Source organism: Camelus dromedarius, chromosome 4 (assembly GCF_036321535.1).
Source record: "Camelus dromedarius isolate mCamDro1 chromosome 4, mCamDro1.pat, whole genome shotgun sequence".
Taxonomy (NCBI): domain Eukaryota; kingdom Metazoa; phylum Chordata; class Mammalia; order Artiodactyla; family Camelidae; genus Camelus; species Camelus dromedarius.
The window spans coordinates 90406833-90432635 of NC_087439.1; the positions used below are offsets into that span (position 1 = coordinate 90406833).

General features: G+C 42.4%; 1 protein-coding gene across 1 annotated transcript; it reads right to left on the bottom strand.

Annotated features, from left to right (window-relative positions):
- Positions 1-485: 485 nt before the first annotated feature.
- Positions 486-19606, bottom strand: LOC105093762 (nuclear body protein SP140-like protein). Its single transcript, XM_064485253.1, has 5 exons — positions 19558-19606; positions 8119-8272; positions 7044-7212; positions 4682-4750; positions 486-651 (listed from the first exon to the last, which is right to left on the bottom strand). Exons 2-5 carry the CDS (start codon positions 8269-8271, stop codon positions 554-556), a joined length of 489 nt encoding a protein of 162 aa, XP_064341323.1. The 5' UTR covers position 8272; positions 19558-19606; the 3' UTR covers positions 486-553.
- Positions 19607-25803: the final 6197 nt, after the last annotated feature.

Here is a 25803-nt window from a genome sequence, read left to right on the forward strand (position 1 = left end):
CAACTCAGGAGTAGGACTATGCCTGCCTGAAGGTACCCTGGTATGACTCTCACGTGCACCTCACCTACAGAGGTTACTGTTACTTCAGCACTATCTCCAGAGACAGAAAATTTTACCCACAGTGGGGAGTTGTGCTTTGTCTCACTTTCAACTTTGCTGACCCTTCACTGTCATTCCACTTCTTACTCTTCCTACCTGTCTCTATACATCTCTTCTGGCTTTTACTCTGTCTCTCACCCGGGGTAATTTTGGAAGACAAGTGTTGAAGATGGCATAGTCTCTAGTACACTTGATCTCCGAATGACTACATGGGGCAGAGCACCCTATCCTCTTCCCAGTACTCCTTCTCCTACTCATGGTCTGGAACACTGTGGATTGTTCCTGCAAGCAAGAAATAACTTCTCCTTTTAGCAATTACAAATGTTTAGGTTCTACTTCATATAACAGATAACCTACCTTAACTAATAAAAATGATTAATCTGGACTCTTTAAAATTTATTATTTTATTTTGAATGATGTAGTAAACAATTGGATTTAATGTTGCATAGATTTTTTAAAGATTCATTTGTATACCAAGAATTCTAGATTTGCACATATCTTTATTCCTAGTATGTCTGTCCCAAGTAAAAGAGTTTCCAATGTCCACGGGATCTATAAAGCAAGGAGACAAAAAACAATAATCTGTACACTGAAAAGTGGTAAATCTTGACATTTCACACAATTCACAGTCAGGATTAAAATGTGTTGGTTATCACTTCTCTCTCTCTCTCTCTCTCTCTGTCTCTCTCCCTCCCCTCTTTCTAAAGAAAACAGACAGCTATGGGACTGAGTTCTAGAAATCAAGGATGATAATTCTAGCTCTTCCTTGGCATGATGAACCAAGAAGTGGGGAGAACCTCAAACATTTATGGGCTTTGGCTTCCTCACATATAAAATAAGACATCTCATGATTGCTGTAAAGTTAAAATAAGACTTTTTTTTTTTGGCAGACTCCTTTGATAAATCACCACCTACTTAATGTTATTGAGAAAGTAGAAATTAGCTTAATCTAAGAAAGCAAAACTCTACCCTGCCATTCATGAGAATGGAATAACAGATACAGTGAAAACCAATTGCAAAAAATAATAGGAAACAGTAGTTCTCCTAAGAACTTGCTACAGCTGTTAAGTTATCACAATAATCCTTCTTTGAATGACTTCCGCTTTCTTACTCACTGAGAAACTTTGTTGTCAAAATTCTCACACTGTCAAAAAACTTGCTGTTTGAAATGATATCATCAAGAATAAAAGTTAGAGGGTCTGAGTTATTTTGATAAAGAGATAGACTATTGATTTCCAATCCAGCTGCAAATTGGGATTTCTGAATACAATAGTCAACATTTCCTTAATTTTGTAGTTTCCTCGTAACAGAACCCTGAGTGTATTTCACAATCTAGACCTGATCCTGCCCTCTTTACACAGAGTTCTGGCTTAATTTGAACCTATCAGACCACTGCTTCCTGTAAACTTTATTTAAACTCCCAAAGAGTTTAAGTAAGTTTTAAGTTTCATTAAACTCTCCCAAAACCTACAACAACTGTATCTATATCTTGGTTTGGCAAAGTGTCCCATAGGTCAGTCTTCTTGTGTGTGTCCCACTGTCTTGTAACCAGCCAATAAATCTCACTGCTGGACCATAAGCTTGTTCACCCCTGGTAAACTTAAACTGATTAAAAAAGGACAACTCTCTGGAGGACATCCATCAAAATCTAAAAGTTGATTTTGCCACTAGTTGATTTGAATCCTTTCTATTTGAATGTTATGAGACAGCGGGATTTCTGAGCTTTCTCAGGGTTTTGAACAAATGATAACAATATTATTTACCCAAGAAAGGACTACTTAGCCTTCTGTGCTCCATAAAAGATAAGGAAGTGGATGAGAATGGGTGAAAATTACTGTATGAATTCAAGACTGAAGTTATTAGGCATGACAACAGGTAACCAAAGGGATCTCATTTTATGAGCATATTTCTACCACATCAAAATATGAGCACATCTTTTCAGTCAATAGTGCTCATACTGTTAAATATGAATTTATAATGATTTTATGTCTCTCTGTGCATGTAGTAAAGGAAATGCAGAGAATGGAATTTTAGTATCACTAATTCATTTTCATGTGTTTGGTACTCAGAATGAAAAAGGAAAAAGTAGTTCTGAATTCAGACTCCTGGAATCCTAAAACCCAAGCCTTGTCTGCCTTGCTTGACCCAGTTTTTGGTGGTGAGCTAGAAGCTTCCTGGTTCTCTTTTCCTATATTTGTGATATTCTCAGAATAAATGAATTAATTTCCTTATTAATTGCAGTGCATGTGAACCACCAACGCAGAATTCAAGGAACATAGGCTTACAAAGTTAGCCAGAAAAGGCATGCTGACCGAAACAAGTTCCCTAAATTAGAAGCCAAACTGGGTGATGTCTACAAGGCAATAAAACCATAATCTTTGTCTTCATGGTTTCTTTGTTATCTCACCTCCACTTTTTCTTGCTTGGTATTTCTACCCTCTGTCTGCCTCTTCTCTTCCAATTGCCATCACCCTTATCTCAGAGGTTGCACCCCTCCACTACTAAAGGTCTCTTCTTGTGGTTTTGACCATATCTCTAGAGCCTCCTCCCCCTACCTCCTCCCTTCTAAAGGTCTTCTACACTGATCTCTCTCACTTGCCAATCTGATAGTCACACACATTATTTGCAGATTCCTGTGTCAATTTTTGGCAAGTAGGATAAAAATTATCTCCCTGCCAACCCTCCACCACCCTGGAGAAGTTTGGATCTCATCTATTTAGGTAAAGCTGGGCCTGCTCTTACAACTCATTATTGGGGTTTTTTCTAAACTTGTTCTTCTTATGTTCTCCACTCAGGGCATCTTCCTTCACTGAGTTCATCCTTGCCTCCAAGGCAGGGCTAGGATGAGGCAAGCAAGAGGCCTAAGTCATCAAATTGAAGAGGCACTTACTCTCAGGTTCATGCAGTGAATGTCTCTTTAAAATCTATACCCAAGGCCTCACCCTCCTTGCCTCCCTCAAGCCATAGAAAGCAGTCAGAGGCTGTGTTCCCATGTACAGACTTTCCTCCTTCCACCTAGTAACCTAATCAGGTAACCGGTAGTTTACAATGTGGGATTTAATCATAATTACCTTGTCTACCATTTAGTGAAAGGCTGTGAAACTCTCCTGATCTCTCTTTTTTATTCCAAGAGCTTTGGATTCAGTGGGCACTGAAAAGAAAAAAAGGAAGGAGAGACCAGAGCCAAGGGCCAGGAAATAGACTAAGGTGTGGTCATAGTGAGCTCTGAGGATGAAAACTTCCTTGTGAAGAAACACACCTGCTCCCAGAACCCCAAGGAAAACCAATCAAGCTCTGCTCTGCCTCTTTCCATCTTGTTAGACCTCATTCTCTTCCACTCTGCTTCTCAATTTTCTACCAGGATCCAATCTCCAGGTATTGGTGCTTCTATCCTAGGAAGACATACCTGCATCTGGGTCTCCACTGGCTTCTGTCTCCCTGGCTTCTCCAGTCGCTTCATGTATCTGTCTCTTTCTTCCCTCCAGCGATGCTCTCCAACTCAGTCCTTGTATCTCTGTTTCCCTTCCCAGATCTCTTCCTCTACATGTCCCCACCTATATGTCAGGCTCCAATTGCATTCTATTTGTCTGAGATTTTCTCCACTCAACCCACAGAAACTAGAAGATGCACTAAAAATAGTCATATCAGTGTCTCCTGACAGTGGGAAGAAGGGAATGGGAAGTGACAGCTTAATAGATATAAGGTTTCCTTTTCAGGAGATCAAGATGTTTTGGAACCAGATAGAGGTGATGGTTGCATAACACTGTGAATGTGCTAAATGTGACTAAATTGTACACTTAAAATGGTTATCTTTATGTTATGTGAATTTTACTTCCATTTAAAAGAAAGAATGCAGGCAGTGAGTTCAGAATGCCTGGATCCATTTGACCGCAGGCCAACTAATTACATGATCTCTCTAGAGCTCAGTTTTCTTATCTGCAAAATGGGCATATAAGTGATAATACCCTCCAATGGCAGCCATGAGCCTAAATCCACAGCTGCCAGGATACACGTTCATTCAAGGGAGCTGTAGATAATGTGGTTGTTTTTTATTATATCCTTTGTCTCTTTCTCCCTGTCCCTCATTTGCCCTCCTTCTTCCTCTCCTTCTCAAATACCCACATCCTCTTTTCCATGTCTCCTCCACTTCCTCTCTTCTCTGTGATTTCCTTTCTCCTTGAATAATCCACTCTTCAACAACATCCCTCACATTTAAATCAGTCCCTTCTTTTGCCATCATCAACGGTCTGTCTTGATGTTGACCTTGGGCCCATAGTCCTTAACCCTTCACACCTTTATGCTGAAGGTCTCCTATGGAAACTCATAATTCACATTTACATTCTTATTCCACTTTCCAGGTTATTGGGCAGAAAGTCTCTGGTTGCCACCTCTTGCTAACATTTTGGGTTCTACATGGAATTGGGTCATTTTGGAATTGATACAAAGTGACACTTATCTACCTGGCCCTTGACCTTCAGATTTTCTTCTTCCAGAATCATGGTTTCCCTTCTAGAGCTCAGTTCCTTTGTCTCCTTTTTCTCTTAGTAACCAAAAAAACAAGTGTGTGTCCCATCATAATTACCTTGTTCAGAGCTGGGCAATTTCAATGTCTCTTTATCACTTTCCTGTGAAAAATATGTGTCTTGGATCACTGAACAGAGGAAAAAATTCATTAGAGTCTGTAAGCAAGTAAGTGCTCAGGGACATCACTTCACAATTACACATCTGGACCACCCACAAACCCATGTCCTGCAGTGGGGGACTTCTGGCCCTTGGATCACTCCAAATCTCAGTGGCTCCTGACTTGGTATTGCTTGTGCCTTTCCCTGGGACAGCAAAGAGAAAAAAAAATCCACTGAAAAAGAGGTGATGAGCCTCCTGATTTTTAAGGATGGTGAAGCAGAGGAAAGGTCATAAACAGTAATTAATTACTCATCAAGATGATCAGAGAGGAGTGAAAGCTTATTTCAATATAAATTCTATAATGGAATGTCTCTGTGAACTGTACAAACCTTAGGGAAGAAACAGGGATTTTCTCTGGAGAAGGGCTAGGATCCTAGAGAGATCCATGAGTATAAAAGAGAAAGCCGAAGAACTTTAAAGATGGGACTAGACGAGAGGAAAGTTGGGCTTAATTGGGTCAGGAAGGATGAGCACTTTCAAAAGAGACAACCAGAAGGCAGGGAAGGAGCTAGACACCTCCCACGGGTGACCCAGATCCCATGAGCACAGGAAGAACATTCTGAAGCTGCAGGCAGGGAGTGGGTGTTACAGCACTACAGGACATCCCCATGACTCCCATACCAGGAAACTTGAAGGCTGCCAACAAGGAAAGGTCAGAAGACCAGCCCAGGGCCCCTGCTTATAGATGACCTAGCAAATGTAAGAGGAAGGAAATAAACCAGGAAGCCTAAGGGCTGAGTCCCTGCCAAAAGTTGAGAGAAGAGACACCATGGGAGGCAACGGAGCCCAGGCTGTCCCAGGACTGATGGCAGAAGCATCTCCTAGGACAATGCCTGCCAGGAGCAAGAATGGACAGGACTGTGGGACCACAGGGGCTTTGTCTTCCCCAAGACACAGCTTCAAACCCCAGAAAAATCAGGTGGAAGAGATGAAGAGAACAAAGGGCCCAAAGCTCGGAGAAGGAAGCCTGTGTGCAGGTGTTCCAGCAAGGGGTTGGGGGCTTCTGTGAATGGGATGAAGGTGGGCACTGAGCAAGTGGAGTGATGCCATGCCATGGACCACAGTCCCCAGCCTCTTGGCTTTAGTCACTGACCCACAGCTCCCATGGACAGCGGGGTCCCGGGGGTGGTGGCAGAGACCTCTCCCAGGGGCAGGTGGGTGACAGCAAATGTAGGTGGGAGTCACAGGAGCACCAGAACCAGGAGCCCCGGAAACTAACACTTGTGCTGTGGACCCTGGGCCCAGGGAGGGGGGGTTCCTGCAATCGGTGAAGAGGACCAGAGCCCCTGGGATGTGGACAGTAAAGGTAACTGCTATTCCCTCTGCTCCTATGACCTGGGGACATCCCGGTACAAATATATTGACAATGTATGTGAATTATATATTAATAAATCTTTTAAAAATTAGTGACTTAAAATTTGTGCCCAGATGTTTGATTTTTGATTTACTCTATTCCTATCTCTAACTCATGTATCAATATAGAAATTATATTCCTCTAATTTTAATCAATTTACTATTTTCATAAATCAATACACTCCATACTTGTTTGGGATCTGCAGATACTAACTACTATACATAAAACAGAAAAACAACAAGGTCTTACTGTTTAGCACAGAGAACTATATTCAGTATCTTGTAATAACCTTTAATGATAAAGAATATGAAAATATACATATGTGCGTGTACAACTGAATCAAAATGCTGTACACCAGGAACTAACACATTGTAAATCAACTATACTTCAATTTTTTCTTACGTAACCAATATAAAATGACTAAAAAAAAAAAACCTCCATACTTTAAATTAGCTTCTTTTGATTTTTTCCCCTTGCTTAAGAAACTGGTGTTACTTCCCTGTTACTATAAAAATTATACTCCAATTCCTCAGTTTAGGATGTCAGAAACTGCACAGTCTGCCTCTAACCATCATGTGCAGAATCAGCTCAGCTTTGCTTGAATCCCTTCCTCACGCCCACACCTTTCCACATGCTGGCCCTCCTGGGCTGATGGGCTCTTGTGACTTCTTCATTCTTTATTTGGAGAGTTAACTTTTTGCCTATGATAAAGTTTTCTGTGGAAATTAAAGACAGCCTGGTTGCCTCTGAAGAATGTCACCGCTCACAGTTACTTACATCACACTGCCTAGCACGGGGCCTAGGATGGGGGAGCATCTCATGAATAGCTGCTAAATGAGTGACTCAGTGAATGAATGAATGGAATGAATGACCTAGACCCCAGAAGGGAAAAGAGAGAATTGATTACCATTTTCAAAGCTTCTATGAATCGGAATTGAGTCAGGATACTCCTTCAGATGGACCCTGATGAACAGGGCTCGTAGAAGTGATTTATCAAACGTCTTCTCAAGGTGACAGAGAATATGATGTATCACTTTCCCCACAGGAACCAAGTTTCTACAGGCTTCTTGAGAATCCTTTTAAAAGGTGCAATGGGAAAAATATAAAATAATAGTTTCAGAGTTAAAGAGACATCTAGAAAGGAACTGCACCTTGCACTAATTCTACTTGCTCAATGTAGATAGACTAGTATTTTTCATGCCATATTTTAGAACTTCTTAAATACTTGATCAGCTGCTTAAAATAACCCTTCCTCTTGACTTTTTGAATTTTCATCCTGCCTAGGCTGTTTCAAGAATGAAGCTTATAGCAATTCTGTGGATTTCCCAGCAACCACTGCCTACCCTCCAGGTGTGAGAAGCCCTGAAAGGGCTCCAGGATGTAGGGAGATGGTCCTGCCCCTGCCACGAGGAGCACACAGGGACCTGCACAATCACGCAGTGCAGAGATGGTTTCCTCCTCTGTTTCCCCAGGAGGGTCCACTGATCTAATTTACTGGAATTCCAAGACTCCAGAACCACCTAACAAAGTTTAAACACTCTGGAGGAGACAACAAAAAGGCAGAAATTTGATTTATACTAGCACAAATTCCCTGGGGATTTCATTTACCGTAAGTGGGTATTATAATGAAATACTGCCCCAATTTTCTTATTTTAATTTAGTTTAATTTTGTTATGTTGTATAAATTGCTATACATCTTGCAAAGCATATGTTGCAATCCAGCCATATCACCATTACCACCCATCCCCACTCCAACATGTGTCACAGAAGAGAAGGGCTTTGATTGGAATAGAAGTGATATGTGCTTTCTCTGTCACCCTTGAACTTACAGGATGATTAACTAACTTAAAAGGGTCTCCCCAAGAAAAGCATAAAAGGACTCTCAGCCAGTTAGTGATACATTAAATTTTGAATTTAGGATGTCAAATACAAATCAGCGTGGGGGTGGGTTACCATGGGGAAATATAATAAACTTTACTCACACTATAGATTTTTTCAGTGATGAAGGAGCTATCTCTGAGGCTCTCAAGGAAGGGAAATGGCTTTGTTACTGCACTTGCTATCTCCACCTTATTTTCCTTAAAGTGATTCAAAAGGATCTCACGGAAAATCTCCTTCTTCTGAACTGGAAGCATCCTAAGGAAAAAAAAAAATACAATGAGAAAATAAACACCAAGATTTCAAGATGCTCTTCTCACTCCCTACCCACCCCACCAAAAAAAATACAAAAAAGGAAAAAAGAAAAAAGCAAACAAATGAAAACCTAGGCCCAGATGACATCATTTGTGAATTCTTCAAAATATACACTTAAGGAAGAATGTTAACAATCTTACACAAATTCTTTCAGTGAATAAAGAAATAAGAAACCTAACTTGCTCTAGGAGGAAGGCAGAATCCCAATACAAAAACCTGACCAAGACATTACAAAGATGAAACGTGCAAGTCAATGTCTCTATGGACATAGAAAAACTCCTACAGAACATTATCAAATCAAATCCAGCAACAGATAAAGAGAATAAAACATAATGACAAGTAGAATTTATTCTAAGAATGCAAAAACTGACAAAATAAAGGAGAAAACCATATAATAATCTCAACAGATCCAGAAAACACACTTGATAAAATTCAATATCTTCATTTTTCTAACTCTCAGAAAACTAAGAGTATAAAGTAACTTCATTAATTAAAAAAAAACTATTCTTAACATCTTACATAAAGGAGAAATAATAAGTACTTTCCCATTCAATCTGAGAACAAGACAAAGATGTCCACAGTCACCATTTCTATTTACATTTACTGGAGATTGTAGCCCATGCAATAAGGTGAGGAAAACAAATTTAAAGAATAAACATAACAAGAAAGAACACTACACTGAAAATCACAAACATTTGCTGAATTTAAAGAAACTCTAGGTATTTAATCAAGATAAATAAAAACTTATGCTCACAAAAAGGCTTGTACAAGAATGTTCATAGCAGCTTTATTCATGGTGCCACAAACAGGAAACAACCCAAATATTCATCAGTGGGTGAACTGATTAAAAAAATTGTGGTATGTTCATACAACGGAAACTACTCAGCAGTTCAGGGAAATGTAGTACTGACACACAAAAGACTGGAGAGAGCTCTGTATTATAAATGCAGATTTATAAATTATAATGCGCTGCATTATAAACTGGGGAAAATGTTCTTAGAGTTTCTGAAAGTAAGCAAAGAGGAACAGAGAGATCTCTAGGCCACTGAGGCCAGAGGCAGGAGCCAAGTTAGTAAAAAATAACCAACTTTTAAAGGTAGTGTGGCACTTGCAAATACACCCCCAGAATTTTTGACACTCCTCCCATAGAGAGGGAAGTCTGTTCCGTTTTCTTGAACCTGGGGTCTGTGAACTGCTTGACTAAATGGAAGATGGCAGTACTGACATTGTGCTGGTTTCCAGGCCCAGGCCGTGAGATTCTGGCCAGCACCAGCCAGCCAGGCATGCAGTGCATGCACTATATTGTAGGTAGATTTGGAGCCATATTGGAAGCAGATCCTCCAGCCTCAGTTCGGTTATACCAGTGATGCCACAAAGAGCAGAGGCTAACCATCCCCACCGAGCTCTTACTGAAATTGCAGGTGAATGCACAAAGTAAGTGATTTTTTTGTTTGTTTTAAGTCACTACATTTTGGGGTAGTTTGTTTCACAACAGTGTAACTAGAACAGATTTTCAAGGAAGCTGCTGTTGTAACAAGAATATAAAACAGGTGGCATTGACTTGGGAACAAGCAGTGAATGAAAACCTGAAGGTCCCCAAGGAACTGTCAGTGGAGCTTACAGGAAAAAATATTAGAGGAAGCAGGAGGGAAAGAGACCCTGGCTATGCAGTGATGGAAAATGTCATAAAACTCTCATCTGCAGTAACGTGGGACATAGAAAATAGCCCTAACAAACTCAGTGATCTGGTTAAGTAGATTTCTAGGCAAAGTATTCAGGAAATCAAGAAGGCTCCTCATGGGATGCGCCAAGAGGACAGGATCCAAGATCATCTAGATCTTAAAGAACATGGTGAACACCGCTAACATCCAGCTACATTCATGTTCCTAGACAATGATTTTTTCATTCATACTCCACCAGCATTCAACAAACGGCTTAAAGTGACTTTGTAAAATACTTTAAATACATAAGTAAAAGTTAAATATAAACTGAAGCAGAAAGAAAATGAGAGCGGGGACATGAAGTAAAACAACAGGGTATCAGAGATCTAGGTGGGACCCTGGCTCTGATGCGGCAGTCCATAGACCCCACGTTGAGAAACATTGCATTCTTTTCATCTTCGGGCTATTTAAGTTTGTAATCGCTAGACAATCAATGTTGACTGTCTCAGCTTCTATTTGTCTTTGTCTTTGGAACCATCTCTGGGTTCAAACAGTGAAAGTGAAGCTTGCCTCAACCCCCACTTCTCCTCTTTTGATGGAACCACATGCCTCCAGTGAAAGAGGGCTGACTATGATGGTGAGTTGCAAGGAACTGATTGTTGTTTCAACCCCAGTAATGCAGTGCATTTATTAGCAGAAAGATTAAAAAGAGTGAGGATCCTAGGGGAAAGGTATAGCTCAAGTGGTAGAGCACATGCTCAACATGCAAGAGGTCCCGGGTTCAATCCCCTGTACCTCCTCCAAGTGGAAATCAATGAAGAAACCTAATTTCCTCCTCCTCAGAAAACAAGAATGAGGATCCTTAAGCTATAGGGGATAAATCAGATTCTTGGTCAAGGTACAAGAAATATCAGGAGAATTAATACAAACCTAAATGCTTAGGAGATTAAAAGATCCACATTGAGAGTACTCAGCTCAAAGAAGGAGGACATTCTGGTTGGCTCCTCCAAACTCCTCTGCCCTAGATGACCCATCCAAGCCAGTTGTGGGTCTAAACAAGGCAGCTCGTCACCCAGTTGCTGCTGGTCTTGTGATGAGGTTACCAACAGACTTAGGTCAAGATGAATCATCAACCTCAGGTTAATGCGGAGGCATCAGAGCAGGAAAAATGGAAAGTACCCAAGTGCCTAATGACATCATTGGGCCATTAAATCTGCCAACCCTGAGTCCTGTGTCCTGCTAGACTTTTTGTTATTAAAGAGAATATACCTTCTCATTTGGGGGAGAGATCAAGATGGCAGAGTAAGAGGACATGGAGCTCACCTCCCCCATGAACACATTAAAAACACATGTGGATCAATCCTCACGGAAAACAAACTGAAGACTGGGAGAAAGACTCTTTCTTACACAGCAAAGGCTGTATAAAAGAGCCACACAGAAAAGGGTAGGAAGGGGAGAGAAGTGATCAGGTCGATACCCGCATCCCTGGAAGGGGCACAGAAGAGGAGGAGGGTTACACGGGCTCAGCTCTGTGGGGAGTGAGCAGTTCGATCCATAAACTGAGAGTCCCACTCCTGGGGTCCAGCACCAAGAATACAAGTTAGCTGGTTTGACAGCCAGTGGGACTGACACTGGGGCTATAAGAAACCTGGACCTTGCTCTTGAAGAATGCACATGTTTGTGTACTCCCGAACAAGGTGGAGGAAGCAGACTGACACTGCCTGGGACTCTGGTTGGTTTACCACGACTGCCCCAGCACATGCCCTAGTCTGACCCAAGCACTTGTCGGGCCCTGGTTGCTCTGTGGCACAGCTCTACACTGGGACAAGGGCTGCCACAGCCAAGGGAAGTACACAGTTGTAGGGGATGAAGCCTGCTTGGACCTGGCACTGCACTGAATGAGGTGAGGGAGTCACTGCTGGCGCCTACAAAGGCACCAGATCAAAAGTAGTCTGGAACTCTGACTGCTGCGGGGACTGCCAAAACCCCCCTGACCTATGCCAAGTGCCCAATCCAGCCTCTCTCTCTCCAGCACTGCTCCCCTCTGGGGTGAGGGTACCAGCGCTGGGAGGGAGGATAACACAAACTTAGAGGGAATGATGCCAGCACAGACACAAACCCTGAGAACTTCTGCTCCAGCAACGTAGAACCTACCCCTGCCCCCAGTAGGATGGTGTTGGCCGCTGAGAAGAGGAGAAGCCCTGGTTCACAACTGACCCTGGCTCTAGCCCCTCCATGTCCAGCCCCACCTCCTACCAAGGTGACAGCTGCCAGGACACCCTGGGGAAAGATGTGGCTCATGCTCATGTCAGATCCAGCTCTCCCACCAAAGCCCCTGGGCACATGCAGACTGTACAGGGCCATTCCCACAGCAGGACACCCAGTCAAGACTGGGATAGGTAAATATTTCACCTAAATCATAGAGACCAAGAAAGTTAAGCACAATGAGAAGACAGGGGAATTTGTTCCAAATGAAAGGACAAGACAAAACCCCTGAAAAAACAACTAACGAAACAGAAATAAATAATTTACCAGATAAAGAGTTGAAAGCATTAGCAATAAAAGTGCTAAGTAAATTAAGGAAAAGAATAGAGGAATATGGTATGAATTTCAATGAGGAACTAGAAAATGTAAAAAAGAATCAGTCAGAACTGAGGAATACAATAACTGAAATGAAAAACACACAAGAAGGTATGAATAGCAAACTAAGTGACAAAGAAGAGTGCATATGTGACCTAGAAGACAGAACAATGGAAATCATCCAATCAGGACAGCAAAGAGAAAACCAAATTTTTTAAAATGAGAACAGTTATATGTGGAATCATTAAAAAATAAAACAATGAACGAATATAACAAAACAGAAACAGACTCACAGATACAGAGAACAAACTAGTGGTTACCAGTCAAGAGAGGACAAGGCGGAGGGACAGGGTAGGGATAGGGAATTCAGAGGTACAAACTACTGGGCATAAAGTAAATAAGCTACAGGGGTATATTGTACAGCACAGAAAATACATCAGTACCCTATAATAACTTTAAATGGAGTATAATCTATTATAATATTGAATCAATATGGTGTACACCTGAAATTAACATAATATTGTAAATCAACTAGTCTTCAATAAAATATTTTTATATGTTGAGCATACATATATCTTCTCTTTTTTAGGCCAATTTGAGTCAATGTATTTGTTAACTTACAGCAGAAAGTATACGAGCTTTAAAAATCCTCAGAATTCAGTATGTGAAGAATAAAGGCATTGGAAAAAAATCTTAAAGATCAGTTTAAGAACTAGGTTTTTGTGTAGAGGTCAAGACTTGACAAGTCGGCGGGGAAAGATGCTCTGATCCCAGGAACAGCATGAGACCCACATAGAGAAGGCAAGGGCAGAACTAACCCAAGAAGCAGGCTGAACATAGAGAAGGCAAGGGCAGAACTAACCCAAGAAGCAGGCTGAACATAGAGAAGGCAAGGGCAGAACTAACCCAAGAGGCAGGCTGAACTTTGAAAGATCCTGCTGGAACAGCTTGAAAGACATATGTGATACAAGAGACCTTTTCATGGCTACAGGGAAAGGACTGACATGTAACATTTCTGTTCTCACAGAAACAGCTCAGATTATTCAAGGCCTGAAACACTCAGAAGAGGAGAATTTGAAGCTGGGGGAAAGCATGGGCCAGCAGGCATGTTGGTCCCTCCTGGACCGCTGAGGTAAGTCTCACCCAGTTTCACCAAATACAGCTTCAGTTCAGGATTTTGTATGGAGGGGTGAGTCTGAGCTGAGACCGGGGGTTTATTACCCAGAGAAGTAGACTTCCTGGGCCTGCAGAATTCAAAGCCAAGAGGCAGCAGCAGCAGCGGTGGTCACTGTGGTTGAAAAATAAAAAGACTGGGTTTCCTCCTGTGGGTGAGAACTGGAAGGAAAGAGCAGAAGCCAGGTTACCTCGAGTGGGGCCATTCATTCCCGGCTCCAGATAATCTCCTTCCAGGAGGGAGGACACTAGTCGGCGTGACACCCCTGGTCCCTCCCTCCCCCCTCCTGTCTATGACAGATAGGCTCTTAGACATTTTGGAGAGGGAGCCCAGGCTATGAGGCGGGTCTCTTTCTGCCTATCTTTCTGGAGCCAGCCTGGCAGCAGAGAGGAGGCCTCTAGTTGGATGCTCCAGGTATAGGCGTTGCAGCCTTGCCTGGCTGGAGCAGTTCCTTAATCGTGGTTCCCAGGACAAAGAAACCCATCATTGTCACGCAGCTAAGCCATGTCCCCCAGTCCAGTTTTGATTAGTAATAAAGCTGATGTTATGATCTCCAGCTACTGACTTCTTATCTCTCCCTTAAGTGAGTCTGAAATTAAGCGCATTAAAGGTGTTGTTGTGGGCCCCCCTCAAATCCCCACAAAAACCGAGGGAGATACATAGTTATAGTTTTTGCTGGGAGAGGTGCCAGTTATACATGAAGCTGCCTCCCTAGACAGGTCCCACACTGATGCACCACTGATGTCCCAGAGTATAGGGCTCAAAGGGCAAATGGAAACCAAGAGGTTTTAAATATTCAAGGTGGACACTACAGGGGAGAAGGAAGCCACAAGAAGCCTTGGGAACACGAGATGCTGTCACTAAAAATTTACAAAATTTGCAAGAAGGTAGATGCCACTCTCTGAAAGAGGAAGCCATTCAAATAGGTAGATTTCTCCGAGAATCTGGAAAACATAATGCTACAATTGACCTTCAGATGGAAACTATCCCCAATTTTAATTAAGTTCCGCAGGGTGGAGGGTACAGCTCAGTGGTAGAGTACCTGCTTAGCATGCATGAGGTCCTGTGTTCAATCCCTAGTACCTCCATTAAAAAAGTAAATAAACCCAAATACCTCCCCACCAAAATCAAAATAAACAAAATTAAGTTCTACAATGGATTCTGGATATTGACCAATGATTTTTCTTCCTTCTGCGGTTTGATCTGTCTGTTCCCCACACTCCAGTGAAGAAGCCTTTGCGAGAGTCTATGGCCATTGGTGCCCTGGGATCAGGGGATTGTCACAGATTATATATTGTTAGGTTGGCTTCAGATTTGCTTGCTTTTTTTTAATTTTGTGGGTTGTAACACGACTTGTGATATTATTATTAGTTTTGGCAATCTTCTTGCTTCTTGGACTTAGGAGAACATAAGAGAGCAAGGGTTTGCTGGAACTTGGTTGGTGTGCCAAAAGAGCCACATCTCCCAAGAGGCACAGGCTGCAGCAGCCAGGGCAGTGAGAATCTGGACCTCACCCCATCCTCCACAGCTACGTCTGAGTAGAATAAGGACATTAACCAGGGGGGATTTGGGGGTGATAATTTCTTTGGGAATTTAACCTACAAAGAAGGGGAGATTTCATTTCAGTCCATTAATTTTACTATGGGGCTAAACAATGGGAGGGGACATCAGGGAAGATGACAAAGTGGGAGGTGCCAGGAATCTGTCTCTCCACTTTGACAATGACTGTACTAGCAGAAACTGTCTGAAGTCATTGTTTTGGAAATCTGGAGTCAATCTGAATGTTTGCAGCTCGCAGGAGAAAGCTTGACTGGTAAAGTGTGGCTAATTTTAGCCAATTTTACCCTTAGTGCTATAGTGGCTACCTACCCTCATCCCTCCCAGCCCAGTGGCAGCAGCTGTGCCCACACTTCTGGCGTGCTTGCTGGAGCCAGGGTGGACAACAAGGAATTGGTCCTCTAAATATTAGGGTTCCGTGTTCTGGTCGCAGATCACTGCTTTTCACTGCTAAGGTGCAGGCATAGAGAGAGACAGTCATGGTTGCAACTCCCACCGGCTGAAGCGGTTTCCTGGGGATAGGAAGGAGTTGCACCTGCTTTTTGTGTGTTCATTTGTTTGTTGTTTCCTTTTCTCCCCTTTTGGAAGCCAGACATTTAAGATTAGGACATTCAAAAGCAACAATATACATAAGGGGATTTAGAAAGCCACTGCACATGCCCAGGGATGGACACAGGCTCAGAAAACACCTGAAAAGACCACAAGATTTCTTCTTAGGCTGATCCCCAGCACAGAGATATTTTTCAACAATTAAAAAAAATTAAGAAAGCAATTCCATCCCCAAACCATCTAAAATAAGTGAGTACTTTAGAATAAATCTGACCAAGGAAGTGAAGGATTTGTATCCTGAAAATTACAAAAAGTGCTGAAAGAAATTAAAGAAGGCTTAAATAAATGGAAAGACAGCCCATGTTCATGGATTGGAAGACTTAACATTGCTAAGATGTCAATACTATGCAAAGCAATCTACAAATTGATCACAACTCCTATTAAAATTCCAACAGCCTTTTTCACAGAAATGGAAAAGTTGATCTTCAAATTTACATAGAATTTCAAGGGACCCTGAATAGCAAAAACAATCTTAAAAAGGAAGAATAAATTTGGAAGACTCACATTTCCCAACTTTGAAACATAGTACAAAGCTACAGTAATTAAAACAGTATAGTACTGGCATAAGGGCAGACATATGGATCAATAAAATAGAACAGAGAAACCAGAAATGAATCCTCATATATGTGATCAATTGATTTTCAGCAAGTGTGCCAAGACTATTCAATGAGGAAAGAATAGTCTTTTCAACAAATGATTCTGGGAAAACTGAATATCCACACACAAAAGAATGAAATTTGACCCATAACTTATTCCATACATAAGAATTACCTCAAAATAGACTAAAGGCTTAACAATAAAAGGCAAACTATAAAATTCTTAGAAGAAAACATTGGGGAAAATCTTCATGATGCATGAAATCTTCATGAAAACTGGATTTGGCAATGATTTTGTGGATATGACACCAAAAGCATAGGCAGCAGAATAAAAAATAGATAAATTGGATTTCATCAAAACTGAGAACTTTTGTGCATCAAATGACAGTATCAAGAAAGTGAAAAGACAACCTACAGAATGGGAGACAATATTTGCAAACCACATATCCAATAAGGGATTCATATTCAGAATATGTAAAGAATTCCTGAAGCTCCACAATAGCAAAAAAAAAATGCCAACAACTCAATTCAAAAATGGGCAAAGCATCAACAGACAATTGGCTTTAGAAGATGTGATATATACATACACAATGGAATATTACTCAGCCATAGAAAAAATTAAATATTTCCATTTTCAGCAACAAGGATGGACTTAGAGATCATTATACTAAGTGAAGTAAGTTAGACAGAGAAAGACAAATATGATATGACACATCTGTGGAATCTAAAAACTAATACAGACGAATCTACATACAAAACATAAACAGACTCAGACATAGAAAACAAACTTATAGTCAGGGGAAAGGGATGGGCAGAGAGGGATAAATTAGAAGTATGGGATGAACAGATACAAACTACTATACATAAAATAGATAAGCAACAACGATGTACTGTATAACAGAGGGAACAATATTCAATATATTGAAGCACTATATTCAATATACAGTAGACAAGGATTTACTGTTTAACAGGGAACTATATTCAATAACCTATAATAGAAAATAATTTGTATATAGAAATAGAAAATAATATAGATAGATAGATAGATAGATAGATAGATAGATAGATAGATAGATAACTGAATCACTTTGCTATATACCTGAAAACAACACAATATTGTAAATAAACTATAATTCAATTTTTTTAAAATGAGCAAAGGACTTGAGGAGACATTTCTCCAAAGAGGATATACAAACGGCAAAAAAGCACATGACAAGATGCCCAACATCATAAGTCAAAATCACAATGAGATATCACTTCATATTTACTAAGATGGTTATGATAAAAATAATTTTAAAACACACATACACAGAAAATAACAAGTATTAGTGATGATGTAGAGAAATTGGAACCCTCGTGCATTGCTGGTACAGCCACTGTGGAAGACAGCTGGGCAGCTCTTCAAAAAGTTAAACATAAATATCTTACTACCATACAACCTAGCAATCCCACTCCTAGGTGTATACCCAAAAGAAAACAGGGAATTAAACGGGTATTTGCACACCAATGTTTACAGCAGCATTAGTCACAATAGCCAAAAAGTGGAAATAACCCAAGTGTCCATCAACAGATGAATGGATAAACAAAATGTGGTGTGCACATACAATAGAATCTTACCCAGCTATAAAAAAGAATAAGAATTTTAATATATGCCACTATATAGATGGACCTTGAAAACATGCTAAGTGAAATAAGCCAGACACAGGACAAACATATGGTTCTAATTATATGAAGAACCGAAAATAAAAAAATTCATAGAAACAAGAAGCGGATGTAGGTTACAGGAGCTGGGCGGGAGGAGTTATTGTTTAATGGGCACATAATTTATGTTGAGGGTGATAAAAAAGGTTTGGAAATAGATAGCGATGATGGTTACACAACATTGTGACTGTATTTAATATCACTAAATTATCCACTAACAAATGGTTTAAATGATAAACATTGTTATATACATTTTACCACAATTTTAAAAATAATTGGAGGGTGCTCATATTATTGGAATCTGGAGCTTTATGTTAATTATTCCAACTGAGTTGTCACTTGGTGCTTTCTGGAAAGCCAGTACACTAGAGCTGAGCGTATTCTGGGACAGAAAAGTAAATGGGGGAGTGGGGGAGGGAGAGGGCAAATTCTCAGCCTAGGAAAGAGTGAGAACTTACAGGTCACTAATGTCATGAGAAATATCAGAACCATCTCAGAGCCACATCTGAGTTTCTTAATCCGCTGGCTTCCACTATCTACAGACAAGCAGTGGCGGAAAGCATTGGCCGTCAGCTTGAAGCAAGCCTTCCAGGGGGTCTGCTCCTCTCCTTCCTAAATGCCGCCACACCTTGGGGTGACTAGGTGTAGCCAGTTGAACTTCATGGTTTAACAGGAAACAAAAGTGAAGAAACTCAGGCAGAGGAGGAATTCCTGTCCCTGGCACCTCGTTCTTCCCCAAAGGAAGGAATCCTGATCTGATGCGGTCCCTGCAAGGGTCCCAGGAGGAGACACTGAAGCGGCGCTTGGGGAATAAGAGATCCGGCACCGGCGGTTTTCTCCCAGCAAACACCGGCTGGGAGCCGGGCGGGGGCCTCCCGCCAGCCCCGGCTTCGCTCTCCTCCGTGCGCGCCGCACGAGCGCGCTCACCGGAAGGCAGCTGCCGGCACAACCTCAGCCGGCACGGAGCCAGCCGCGCACTCTCCCAGAGCGCCCTCCCCCTTGCAGGGCAGACGTCAGCCAAGACTTTCCACCAAAGCAATACACCTTATCAAACACGCTTTCCACCCAGCTGGTAAATAGCCGCTGCCCTGAGCCCCTTCAAGGGCTTCCCTCCGCCCTCTGCTGCCCTAGGCACCCGTCCTCTCCCTAACCCACCCCGCAACCCCGCCCCGCAAGACCTCCCCAGTCAGCGACCGGATGTCGGGGTCTTCCAGGAACCTGCTGCAGTCTTCGGCCGGCGTCCGCTTTCATCAGGAGCGCACAGCAGAATGAAAGGAAAGACCCTACGACCGGGCTTGTTTTTTAATTCTAATTTTAGCAGGTGAAATTTCACTTTAAATTTGCATTTACCCTCCTTTCTCTCGGCACCTCTTTCCTGTCTCCAGAACCCCTAGAAAGTCTACACTGCCCTCTGGTGGCTGAATGTTGCTATTGCACAATCCCCTTCAGAAATGTCTTGAACCTTTCCGTCTCCTAATTCATCCTGTTGTCTATCCTAGAAAAGTAGGACTCATTTCTTAACCCTCTAACCAAATAGCTCAAAATCAAGGTTAGAAGTGACATTATTTCCTTCTAAATAAAAGTGAGTGAAATAGTACGAGGAATTAGTGCATGAAATGATTTTCCTGTTGGGCAGTTCATATGCCTGTAAGCAGATGTATGATCTGGACAGAGAAGTCTTAGTTCAAATTGTGAGGATGCCCTGTGTTTTTGACTCTTTTCCATCCCCTTTCTGAGCTGTCCGTCTTCCTACGTCCCCGAGACCTTCATTGGGCTTAGAAGCCCCCAAAGACAAAGCATCCCTGTCCTCTGGACTCCCCCCCCCCCCCCCCCCCCCCCGGCTGGGAATGCTCTGAGGTGAGCTCCCCTCAGAGGACTCCCGCAGTGAACCAGGGCATCTGAAGCTGCAGAGCAGTGAGAAGGCGCCTGGATGCTTATCTGGCCAGCCTCCACCTCAGCACACAGCCTGTGGACTTCCACCGACTTGCCCTACAGATTTTCTACTCTGTGAATTCCTTCTGCAAGTGGAGTCTCAACAGTGGCTTGAACAGAGAAGGAAGGTCTGGGTATGAAGGTGAGCATAACCACAGCTAAGAGCTGTCTTTTAAGGGGAGACGAGAAGTGGATTGTTGTAAGTGGGCACCATCTTGCGGGGAGGGCTTCATTCCTGCAGCATTGTAAGTACCGTCTAGCATGAGTTAATGTGCAGCATATGACTGTTCCTCTGGAGATGATGTGTGGTGGGGAAGTGGCTTCACACCAGAGGTGATGTAAAGAAGGGTCTCCTTAGCGATGGGAACTCCCTCTGTGAAATGTGCATTTGGCAGACAGAACCGAACGTTTTGTGCATTCATGAGGAGTCCCTCACGGAGAACACGGTGGGTCTTTCCAAACTGACGACTATAACTGAGATGGCATCATGGCCTCAGGGAATAATATCTACACAGAGCATCTGCCAGGGCCAAGCAGGCATCTGGAGCAGGTGCAACCAATGGTGCCTGGAGTTAAGTGTTCCCCAGCCTTGAGAAACAGCCTCCATAAACAAAAGAACTTCATGTCACAAGTCCTGAAAGTTAAAACCCCGAGTAACAAAAAAATCCTTAGTATGTTTCTCCCCAGTACAAATATTAAGAATGCTTTATAAATCCTCAGTGTTTTGCTGGACAAATAACGTGACCTCTTTCAGATGTCAGTTATCAGTACTCTTTCCATATGAGCTTTCTGAAGAGTGTTCATTGTGGACCACAGTGTTCCACTGTCCCATCCCTTGCTAAGTATCACTAGGTCTCATCTTCCTTACCTGTGTGTCATGAGGTTCTTCCTTCTCAGCTGACCCCAGAGCAACCCATGTATTCATATCTGTAATTTCTGAAAGAATTTAAAACTCTTATATACATATAAAATGAACATGTGTTTATTTTAATAACAATAAATCAAAACACTTTATTTGATTTATTAATTAATGAGAGAACCAGAAAGATGTTAAAACTAGTTCACAAGAGATTTTGAAGAACTGAGATTTATGTCAAAGTCAAAGAAATGCTGAAATGAATTTGCTAATATATGCAAAACTGGTTAATATCCTCCTGGGCATTAAACTCTGAAGTCATTTTTTCTACCAGATAGTAATCAATTTCATCTTTCCCAGACAAAATGCATTTGCATTACTATGGATAAGAATTATTTACAAAGCTTTTGGATAAGAATCATTTGTGTTATTATCAGTTTTCTGCAAGTTAACTTCTGCCTCTTAAGAGTTATTAAGTATTTGGGGTAATGGAAGGTCCCAGTTGCATAACCATCACTGCACTAAAAGAATACCCAGGTAATCTCTTCATTTCTCCTGCCAGCGTGTGAAACAGAATGTGTAAGCTGATGTGTTAAGGAATTTAGGCATGATGGTCCCCAGCCTCTGGCTGTAAGCATTTCCTCCTCCTTTGTTCAAACAAATGTCAACGCTTGTTTTTAAATTCTGAGCCCCTGGGTTGCTTTTCCTCCATAACACTGTTTCCACTCTGGCGTGTTTTTGCTAGCTGTGGGGGTCACGTGTAGTCCCCACAGTCAGGCTGGCATCCTAGAGGGCTCAGCATCATATAGCACAGAACAGCACCTAGATCTGACCTTTCTGGAGACACGTTAGGATGGGTAAATGTGTTATAAAGAGCCAGATAATACATATTGTAGACTGTGCAGGTCAACATGTCCATGAGGCATCTGGAGAGCTTCTTAAAACACAGCTTGCTGGACCCCACCCCAGAGGTTCAGACTCAGTAGGTCTGGGGTGGGGCCAAATAATTTTCATCTCTACCAAGTTCCCATAGAAGGAGGTATACCTGGGATATAGTCCCATTTTAGGAAAAGGGCTTTTTATTACAACCTGAATAATAACCAGGAAAGATAGCTCATTGTACATTCCAGAGGAATGAAAACATCTAAGCAAAGTCCCAGATCTGACACTTTGGTTAGAAAGACAGGAAATAAACTCAGACTGAAGAAATCACCACTGCCATCATCATCATCATCATCATCATCATCATGGATACCAAGCTCATTTCATTACATTAGTCATTCTGGACCATCTAATGCAGGGCAATAAATACCTTCCATGATGCTGGCTATGTCTTGGGCCTCCATGTAAATAATTTTGAAAGAAGCAACCTCAGTGGGTGCTAATCAATGAAATAAAAGTTGTTTTAGAAACAAGAAACCTAAAGGTAGAAATCCTCTATCCACTAAGCAATGCTAGACCTTGATTTAATTTCATTACCACTAAGGTGGTCATAGCTTTTGGCATTGTTGCTCCAGTCCAGAAAAATAATTGGTAATGGTCCTTGGAAGAGACAGATCTCAAAATTTAGTGAAAATATTAAAAAGCGAGGAGTCAGCCAGACCTGGGTTTGATGTCTAGGTCTGTAATTTACTTTCAGTGACCTAAGGCATGTTACTTTCCATGTGTTTGTTTCTTTATAGGATAATTAGAATAATTCTGGGGTTGTTCTAAGAATTAAATTTAAAAATATGTGAAAAGAGCAGAAGTCCTGGCCCATGGTATGTACTAAATAAGTAATAATTATTTTTGTCATAATTTCCATTCTCATTGTATTTTGAAGAAGAAATGAAAAGTTGACGAGTGTCAGCTCATAAAGTTGTCAGGGGGGTTTATAGTTCACTCTAAAATGATAAAATGCAAGTTCTCCTAACCTTCAGGAGGAATTTTAAAAGAGTTACACGGGAAGTTTAATGACCCTTATGTTGTGTGTCATGAACACCTGTCACAAGAAAGGACCACACTTATACATCCTTTCTGAACACAGCCCAGGCTAACAATTTAAAATTTGGGAAAAGGCAAAGGCAGCTAGCAGAGAATACTAAAGAGAGGCAGAGAACCATCCAAATAGGGGGAAAAATCATTTCCAAATCTGTAAATAACTGGCAGCAGGTATTTTGCAGAGAGCACTGGACCGAAGCACTCGCCAGCACAGCTGGAAAAGCTTGATTTCATTTGGAGCAGCTGCAGGTACAAAGACCGAAACGCTCCTGCCCTTGGATGATAGAGTCCCCAGTGCAAAGCAGCACTACACGGGGCGGGGCAGGACAGGGCAGGTCAGTATCCACATATTGGCTGAACTGCAACAGGACCAGAGAGAAGTCTGGGTGGGACCAAAGAAGGGACAATTCCAGAGCCCTGCTCAGGAGAGTTTTCACTCAAGAGGAGGAATCAGAAGTTCATCTTAGGGCTGTCCATTTCCATTCATTCTTTGGTTGTCTTTCTGAAGTCTTGAATTTAGAGAACCCTCCAGGCAGGATCTGAGGCAGCCATGTCGACCAGAGATGCCATCAGACACTCACAGTGAAAGAAAGCTGTAGAACCACTTCAGTGTGACCCACGGGACTGCTTTTGCAATTGTCTTTCTCTACCCAGTTACACTCTTTGTTCTTATAAGAAAAGGCTTTTTTACAGTGAAGAAAAAATAACTTCACCGAAGCCATTTTTGCCTTCTAAGATGTGAACAGTTTCGGTGGAGGAGTGCAGAGGTGGAAATCAGAGTAGCAACCCTGCCAACAGATTTAACCCTGCCCAGTATAAAAAGAAAAAGAGAAATCACAGGAGAGAAAGAGAGTGTGTGTGTGTGTGTGTGTGTGTGTGCGCGCGCGCGCGTGCGTAGACTGTGATACTTGAAGATGCTAAGATGGCTGAGTAGAAAGATGTCGTTTGGGATTAAGGGACACATTACTGACTTCTGGGCTATGGAAGAATGGTCTCCAAGCTTAGTTTGGTGGGCCTGAAGAGAGGTGAACTGGAGGAAAACATTTAGTTTCCAAAGAGGCAGGTGATGGAGAAGAAAGGAAGGCAACCTTAACCCTGTGGGCTGCAGCTCTGAGCAGAGGGACAAACAGGGAGATGCGCCCAGGGTCAGGACGTGACCAAACTCCTGTCCACTGCTCAGACTGAGAGGTTTTCAACCAAGCAGTGCAGGAGACATACAGAATGCCCAGGGGAGAGGAAAAGGAGCAAAGATGGGGGATTAAAAGGCAACCGGAAAAATATAAACCTTCCAAGAATATCCAGAGAGCTATATTTAATAGACTAATGGCTCAGGCTAGTAGTAATTCGTTTATTCTTTCACTCGGCCAGTATGTATAGAGCACCTCCTACAAGCACAATACAGGTGGTGTGTGCCAGCTCATGAGAACCAATGTGTGCACCTCTTCTCATCTCCGCATTCAGTTATGCCACGTTGGTAGTTTGAAATCGGACCTGGTGGAAATATTTATACCATAGTAATCAGGCTTTTGCTCTTTTTGGTTTTGTTTTGTTTTGTTCTTTCCAAAGAGTTGGTTTACCAGTATCCCATTGGCCAGCCGCTGTTTTTTTAGACTACAGCAGTGAGCAAACCAGTCAAGGTCATAACCCTGGCAGAGCATACATTCTAGGAGGTGGAAATCAAAGAATTAGTTATTTGATTAGCGAGCTCTTTTCAGATGGTGACTAAGTCTGTGAGGCAAATAAAACGGGGTGATTTGATAGACTGTGGGAGCTGAGAAGGCTTCTGTAAGGAGGGAGCACTTGGGCTGTGTCGTAAACTTCCACATGCAAAACCATCCCAACAGAGCGGCGTCGCCCGTAAAGCCGACAGCTCTGAAACGCCTCTGGCTCCCTTTTTGGCATGCTGCAGTAGTGCCTACCCTGGGACTGTCGTGTGTAATACTCCATTACCTGACTCAGAAAGTTACCATGGACGATTCACTTGTGCCCTGGCTAAGGCCACACCTCCCACTGGTACACTGGACCCCATTCTTCTTACCTAGTCAAGGGCATCTCTTCTGAAGTTCTGCTTTCCACCTGCTGCATCCCCAGGTTTTCCACTACATTGGGTCCTTCCCAGCAGCACAGAAACACACTATTATTTCTCCCATCCTAGAAGTACCTTTTCCTATCCCATTATCCCCTCCAGCTACTTTCCTATTTCTCTCTTTGCCTTCACAGCAAAATGCTGTGAAGACCTCCAAAGAGAGGTCTCTACTCTCTTTCTCCAATTCCTCTTCTTCCCTCTCTCTTGAACTAGTGCAGTAAAGCTCCTACTCCTACCACTCACCAACGTTGCTCTTGTCAAAGTCATGAGCCAACTTTATGTCGCTGAATCCAACAGTCAACTTTCAGCCTTCATCTAACTGAAACATCTGGCAGCGTTTGACAAAACTGGCCACTCCCTCCTCACACTGGCTCTCGGCTCCTGAGACTTGACCTTCTCCTGGATTTCCTCCAGGGCTGCTTTTTCCCAGTCTCTTGCTGGTTCCTCCCCATCTCCGTGGCCTCTGAAGGAAGGCATGCCCCAGGGTTCAATTCTTGGACTCCTTCCCTTTCCTAACTCTTCCTCAGAGATCTCCTCCAGCCTCCCAGCTTTGGATACCAGCTCTGAGCTGATGATTCGCAAATGTACCACCGAGCCAGACTTCTCCCCTGAGCTTATCTGAACATCTGTACCCACGCACCTCTCCTCCTGGCGCAGCACTGATCCTTTAAAGTGTGGGTCAGCTGTTGTCACGCCTTTGCTTAGAATCCTCCAGTGGTTGCTACCTTGCTCAGCCAAAGTC

Excerpts from the sequence above, each read along its gene's own strand:
- LOC105093762 (XM_064485253.1), bottom strand. The coding sequence starts at position 8,271 with ATGCTTCCAGTTCAGAAGAAGGAGATTTTCCGTGAGATCCTTTTGAAT. Across the intron at positions 7,213-8,118 it reads TCACTGAAAAAATCTATAGT|GATTCTCAAGAAGCCTGTAG; the intron begins GTGAGTAAAGTT and ends ACCTTTTAAAAG. Across the intron at positions 652-4,681 it reads ATTGCCCAGCTCTGAACAAG|ATCCCGTGGACATTGGAAAC; the intron begins GTAATTATGATG and ends CTTGCTTTATAG.